General features: G+C 46.4%; 1 protein-coding gene across 13 annotated transcripts in view; it reads left to right on the forward strand.

Moving 5' to 3' along the window:
• LOC130162787 (protein shisa-6) overlaps positions 1 to 6,427 on the forward strand; it is a 61,150-nt gene extending 54,723 nt beyond the window's left edge. For 6 of the 13 annotated variants that reach the window (XM_056366607.1, XM_056366608.1, XM_056366611.1 and 3 more), the window contains 2 exons: positions 4,153 to 4,256; positions 4,375 to 6,427. In XM_056366607.1, the coding sequence (XP_056222582.1) occupies positions 4,153 to 4,256; positions 4,375 to 5,256 (986 nt within the window). In that variant the 3' untranslated portion in view covers positions 5,257 to 6,427. Of the gene's footprint in view, positions 1 to 1,738; positions 1,892 to 4,152; positions 4,257 to 4,374 lie in introns of all 13 variants that reach the window. The other 7 variants (XM_056366601.1, XM_056366603.1, XM_056366604.1 and 4 more) reach the window with 3 other exon arrangements.
• Positions 6,428 to 7,503: the final 1,076 nt, after the last annotated feature.

Here is a 7,503-nt window from a genome sequence, read left to right on the forward strand (position 1 = left end):
CCCCTTCCCCATCACTGTCACCAGCAAGTTGGAGTTTTAGATATGCAACCATTTCTCAAAGGCAGACTCCCCACCCGCCTCAAAACACATTCCTGACTATCCAAACGTTATTCAATATTTTTTATTCATATTTTCTGTAAATTTTCTGATGTGTCTGAAGTCTGTTGCTAGGATCCCTTTTCTGGTGGGGGAGGGGGTGGGGGTGGGGGGGCGCACCAAGTCCCCTTTTAATTTAGTTTCTGGTCTAAAAGTGAATAATTCCACGGATCGGATCGTGTTAACGAGGTTCATTGTGGAAACAACAAATCTCCTGTCACGTCTTTAGTCTTCAAGAAACATCAAGTTCAAACTAATTCATTCAAATGAATCTGAACAGGACCCAGACTCTTTAACTACACGCAGAGTTAATGTTGTGGAGCATCGGTTTCTCTCCATCATCACTCCACAGACGTTCACTGATCCTGCTTTTTCTATGTGTTGTTGAATTCAAATTCAATTCTCGACTCCTGTCCCCAGTCGAGCTTTTACCTGTGTAATGTCATTAAATCAGTCAGTAAAAACAACAGTGAAAACTGCAGTTAGCCAAAAATATAAAGACGTTCAGTCTGAAAAGAGACAACAAGAAGACAAATGGTCAAAACAGACAATTAACAATAGACAGAGTTTGTGATTTGAATGAATGAAGCGTCACTGGAAACATCCATTCTGTCAGAGGTCAGAGGTTAAAGCTAAGCTAACACGCTAGGCTATGAAAACGTAGCTAAGCTAACTGTTTCTGAAACAGTAGAAAAATAATTGAACTAAGTGTGCTGCTCAGAGGCCGCCGGCAGCTACTGCAGATTTAAGGTGGAATGTTTTCTTGCGTGTTAGTTCACCTTTAATGTCACTAAGACGACTTTGAGCACTCACATTTGTTTTACTGGCTCTCTATCTTGAAGCGCTTAAAAATATATACGAATGTGACCCAGATTCATGTGTGTGTGAACGGGGAGCACTCACATTACGTCATGATCATCCACTCGGAGCGAACAGCAGCAGTGCAGTTCACTGACAGGGAAACAGAGTAGGACAACCGTGTGTTTCCAGGACGCTGCAGGTCGCGGCCCGTTGCCTTCACAGTCTCAATTCTTAGATTGAACAGAACCAAATATGTATTTTCATACCAGTAATGAACTCCTCAAAGTCAAGGAACTCATTAAAAATAATGTCTGCAAAAGATAGTCTGATGAAACGCTACTGAACCATTAAAAAACATCAACACCAGCCTTTAAAAAGAAAAAAACCTCATGTTTATGTGTTTGTACGGAAGTAAATTTCTTCTCAGGTCATTACAACCCCCAAATTCCCAGAGACAACACCAAGGGCATGTGTGATGCGTCCTGAGCGGCTCCCGCCCTGGCAACAAGAATAAATTATCCACCTTCGCTGCTCAGCACAATAAACACTCTGACTCTGAACCGCTGAGATGATTTCACCGATCGGTTCAGAGCATCTCTGCCTGCAGGAAATATTTGTACAGCTAAAACTCCAGCTCAGTCTTCCCTCCTCTACCTCAGCAGGTGGTCTCCCATGATGCCTTGGGTTTCGTCCTTGAATTTTATTTATTTTTATTTTCTTGTGGGGTTGGGTGGATCGGGGAGGGTGGGGGTGGGGGTGGGGGGTGAGGCTTCAGCCAGCCTGCCCATTTTTTTTCCCTCTTCCCTCTTCTGTGTGTGTATATGTGTGTATGTGTCTCCAGAAAACAATCGGATAAGCGGCATCCTGACGTCGCAGACGGAGCCCTACGACCTGTCTTTCTCACGCTCCTTCCAGAGCCTGTCTCACCTGCCGCCCTCCTACGAGGCGGCCGTCAAGGCCGACCTCAGCCGCTTCTCGTCTCTGAAGAAACTCAGTAGGTCCAAGTTCACTGCACTAACGCCACAGTAGGCTCCCCGCCCTGACGCCCTGCATGATAAAAACTACTGCATTGAGTGTGCTTTCCTGACTCCTGACTGGGACGCACTGAGCCGCTCCGAAGTGTTTCAGCTGTGAATTTGATTTGCCTGCTGCACTGAGGACGTCTGACGTCTAACATCTAACATCTAACAGAGACAGACAAACAAAAAAAAAAACAAAACAAAACAAAAAAAAGTGTGAGCACGCATTTTTCTGGGGATTTTTTTGCAGCTCCTCATTGAGTAAAGATTTCAGTGGATGGAGAGGAGAGCGGCCTTGAATCAGAATCAGAAAACAGCCGTTCCCCAGCTCTGATGCTTCATGAAATCAGCCTAGTCATCTCAAGCAACTATGAGTCATTGATATTCCACGCTTCCCTTGTCTCCACTTAAAGGCTGCAGCCACTATTTCTCTTGGAGCGTATAAGTACATTAAGTGGCTTCTTGTGCCCGGCCCGGCTCGGTATTGATTTAGTGGTGCTACGCTGGATTTCTGCTGCGTAATGAGGTCTCATCTCATGATATTCTCTAAGTGGAACGCAAATATTCCTTAAGGCTTGTGTAATTTCATCATGACTGCCCCACTTCACTGCTGGCTCGCAGTCAAAGTGAAGGATGACGATCTACAACTCATCCCGTCAGGGCTCGCTCCACACTGGCTCCCTGTCAGCGCTGCCGGGCGCCGTTTCAAACTGAATGGGCGAAAACAGGTTTTGCAGGATGTGGAGCTATTTACTGAAGCTCAGAGAGAAAAATACAAATCTCTCTTTTAATTGAAGCATGCTTGTGCAAATTAACGTAAGAGTTGTTGATAGGCGGTAAAACAAAACCACACTGAATTCAATTGTCAAAGATAGTAGCCCGCAGAAGAGACAGTGTTAAGATGAGAAAAACATCCTCAGGCGGCGTCCTTCAGTCTTCCCAACTTTCTTTCTGCTTCCAAAGCAAATTATTTGCTGCAGCAAATGGCCAACAGGCTCTGCAGTTTTCTTTTTTGTTGCTCAACTAGTGTCGGCACGCTGATAGATCATGTTGGATTGTGCTGGGAGGAAGATAGAGCAGCGTTCTCATTGTCGGGACAATAAAAGAGAAGAATGCTGCTGCTTATTAATGCAAATTGGTATCAAACTGAAGAAAAGCGTTTCGCCCGTTGCAGTGCAGGACAGTATACATCACCAGTTATTCACTCGCTCTATGGTAATATGGTTGATGAGTTTGCAGTGGCCCTGCCCAGATCTTGAGGACTATTATGCTTGAGAAAGGAACATCTTGTTTTTATTATCTCTCATAATGAATCAATTTGTGGCGAGCACCCGTGGCTCGCCGCCGAAGGGGATTTTGGCTGAGTGTAATCTTGACAGGTGGCGTGAACGCTGCTGTACCCATTATTGCAAAAGACAGGCTCAGGCTCAGAGTCATCTCCGAATTGTTAATAAGGTGGAGAGGCCTGCTCTCCTTCATTCATATCCACCAATAAAGAATTACCTTCTTGTTAACAATGGACTTGTAATTGAATTTTTCCATTTTTGAATGTTTTTATGCTGCATTTCGTCTCTTTGACAGGAAGTCTGAGAGGCTTTTGTCGATGTGCGTCACTCTGTGTGTGTGTGTGTCTGTGTGTGTGTGTGTGTGTCCTTATGCATGGGTTTGTGTTGTGTAGCATGAAATTGATGCTACATTCACTCCTACACTCCTCGTGTCTCTGGAGATGTGTTCTTGTTGTCTGGATGCATGTTGTCGTCGTCTGTAAACACAGATCAGAGTAAAACAGCCGCTGCAGGACGTTCTCCATGTGATGTGATCGTGCGACGACACGATGAGCTTTTCCAGCATGTCCGTACAGTCTGAGGTGCCTGCGTGCTTCGCTCCGTATCTGTATGAGATGACCATGTTTGTTTTCTACACTTTCACATGACCTTTGAAAAAGTTTGCTCCCACAGCCGGCGCCGCCCGTAGAATCCCGGATGAAGCCTGGATGTGTGGATGCTGTGTGCCTGGCATGTAATACGCTCTGACTGTGATCCTCTGCCTCTCTCCATTTTCTCTTCCCCTCCATGAGCGTGGAAAGGTGAAACACAGACGGGTCCGCCGGCACCACTCCGCCCTCTGCATTGTGCTCAATCCCACTTTATCCGATTCCTCTTCCCCCACTCTGAATCCGCTCTTCACCTCCTGCTTGTGTTTGTGTTTGTGTTTTTTATTCTCGTCTTCTCTGCAGCAGATAAAGACGTCGACGAATACTACACTCGTAAGCGCCACCTGCCCGACCTCGCAGCGAGAGGCACTCTTCCCCTGCATGTTCTCAAAATGAGTCAGGACCAGGTGGGTACTCCAGCGCCGGGTTTAAACGAGCTCGTGTTCTTTTGCCGTTTCTGCTTCAGATTATGAGAGCGATCTGTGAGTCTCCACCTCCTCACCTCCTTCCTCTTCTGCTCCACAGCACCGGGACCAGCCGCAGCAGCACCAGAGCCAGGCGCCGTCGTCCTCCATCTCCCAGGCCCCGCCCCAGTCGCAGTCGTCACAGCAGCAGTCTCAGCAAAGGCAGAGGCCACGCCGCGTCCAGAGGGCCATGTCCCAGGACCGGGTCCTGTCCCCGCAGAGGGTCCCGCAGCAGGAGTACAGCATGTCCTCTAACGGCATGTCCCCGTACGGCGGCAGGATCCTCTCCGATGAACAGCTGCTGTCCGCCGAGCGCCTCCGGTCCCAGGAGCGCCTGCTTCCACAGGACCGCCACACCTCCCAGGACCGCTTGTACTCCAAGGACCGCATGTACTCTAAGGACCGCCTCCTGTCGCAGGATCACCTCTACTCAAAAGACCGCCACTACTCTCAAGACCGCCTCTATTCACAAGAGCGCCTGTACTCACAAGATCGCCTCCTGTCCCAGGATCCTCTGCTCTCGCCGGACAAGCTGATGATGTCATTGAAGCGCGGGATGGTCAGCAGCATCTCTGGTGGGTTTCGTGGCAGCGACAAGTCGATATCGCGCGCCATCTCACACACAGACGTGTTCATACCGACCACGCCTCTAATGGATCGTTACAAGATGACCAAAATGCACTCCCATCCCAGTGCCTCTAACAATGGCGGCGGAGGCGGGGCACAGGGAGGAGGAGGAGGAGGAGGAGGAGCAGGAGGAGGAGGAGGAGGCACCGGGCACTCCAACACTTTAGCCATGAACCAGACAGCATCTAAGAGGCAGGCGTTTGCCTCCAGACGGACTCACACTGTAGAACAGCTCCACTACATCCCACAGCACCACCAGCAGCAACAACAGCCACAGCACTACCGCACAGGCAGCAAGACTGAGGTGACTGTGTAACGGCGGCCGGGGGGAGGGGGAGGGGAGGAGCACTGTAGTGTGCCGTGCACGTGGGTATGCTGGCGTTGTTTTAGAGTAGGATGGTGGTGAGATCCCAGGACCAAGAACATCCACTAGCTTACTGAGAGAGACCGGAAACACAATCCACACTGTACACCGCATACACCCGCCGCCCAGCTGCACCTGACGCCGGAGAGCGCCGCCGATGGGGGAGGAGTGGTATTATCCAGCTAACTTGCCTACTATTAATTCCACTGTCTCGGTTCTCCCAATCATCCACAGGCCGCGGCCTCATTCTGTGTCTGTGTTAGTGAGAAAACACCGATCGTGTCTGTTGAAGCCTCCATCAGCCCCCGACATCCGTCCAACAGCACATCTCCTCTGTGACCTTTCCTGGCAAATCTTAAAGGGCTTTGCATGGTTAAACACAAAGACCGACTCCTCCGTGACTTCTGTTGTGCAACACAACGCCACCAACAAGCGATGAACCAGGATGAGCCTGTAACAACTTTATAAATATATAAATAAATGAATAAAAACCAACCATTTGTATACCCCCGTCCTACTCATACTCTGATCTCAATGAGAGAAACTGAAATGGATGTTATCAGCACTTCTATTCGGTGCCTCCTTCCATTTCTGAAGACGAAGTGGTTTTGTGGGTTACAAAGCACAATCAATAAAAAGATATTCTGTTCTGTTTTTGATTCTGTTTCTGAGTTTGAATAGTGACGGCTAGCTTGTTTTGTTCTTAAAGCAACGATGGGTTTTTTTGCTTCCAGTAGACGATTGTAAATAAGCTATTTTAGAAGCAGTACCATGGACAAGTCTGCACTGGATGGACTTTGTATTAGACTGTCTGTTTTCAATAGATTCTTAAAAAAAAAAAACAACTATAAATCATCACTGTTTCGTGAGTTCAGAATAGAAACCCACTTAACCAAGTATTTGACAGGATAAATTAATACTATACTGTGTGTGTCTTTGAAAACTGTTTGTACGAACCAAAAAGTGAATGAATGTGTCGTTGATAACAGATATACCACTGTTCATATTTGGATGTAGACTGTGTTCCATCGACATCAGAGGAGTCGAGCATCATGGAAATGGATTATAATTCTTGTCAAAGTAGGGTCAAATAAACCATCCATATTTTTCTAAACAGTCAAGAGATGTGTGTGTCGTGTCGGTGTGTTTCTTACTGCTTTTTCTAAAAAGTCAAAACGGATTCTGTGAGTGTTTATTGCACATCGACGAGCTGACAGGGCGAAATGCTGAATATGGTTTTCAAAGAACCTGATATTGACTGTTGGTGAGAGAAAAACACAAAAAACAAACACAAACTTTTAAATAAATAAATATATATATATATATATATATATATATATATATAGTATAAAGTCAAACTTCAACAGCAGTCTGGCCACCAGCTGATCACGCCTCCTCCTTACTGTATGTGTTTGGGTGTTTTTGATTTAACTGAAGCTGCATCCACTTTAATATGTTTTAGTTTTAAATCATTTGGAGTTTTCAGTTCCTGAAACAGAGACTTTTAGAAACACTACTGACCCCTTTTATTTTGAAAACCCTGGGCTTGTGTTGTGAGACTTTTAGAAACGATGACATCACACCCGCCTCGCCTCCTGATTGGCTCTGATCAGCCTGGACTACCACTGGTGAAAACCACATGACCATGATATACAGGGTTACTGACCTAAAGTTTATCAGTACATTCATGAATACATCACCTGGTATAGGATCTGTGTTTTTGCCAGCAGCAGCTTTTCAGCTAAATTTCTGTAGAATAGTAAATCCACTTCAAAATACAACAATTACAAATGTGAAGCGACTGCACATCCACAACACTCAAACTCCAGTCTTAGTCTATAGACATGTACTGAGCTGCAGACTGAATCTGAGAAGTGAGTCTTTCTCAGATGTTTAGGTTTCATAAAATCACAGTCCACAATCTGAATCACGAGTCTCCCCACACATTTAGTTGAACTCATGTGATCACATGATTAATTATACATATGGTTGCCTGGATACAAAGTCTGTCACTTCTACTCCACAAATCTCTGCATCCTGTTTCTGCTCTGATTTTATTCTGAAAGTCCCGACCAGAAGTTGTGATTAGCATCTTTCCGCCACTTTGACGCTTGCGCTGCTTCGCCAAACTCAGCGAGGCAGAACCAGCTGCAGTTAGCGTGCTAGCTGTTTAAGAGCTAACATGGTCTGGTTAGCAGA

Source organism: Seriola aureovittata, chromosome 21, assembly GCF_021018895.1.
Source record: "Seriola aureovittata isolate HTS-2021-v1 ecotype China chromosome 21, ASM2101889v1, whole genome shotgun sequence".
NCBI lineage: Eukaryota > Metazoa > Chordata > Actinopteri > Carangiformes > Carangidae > Seriola > Seriola aureovittata.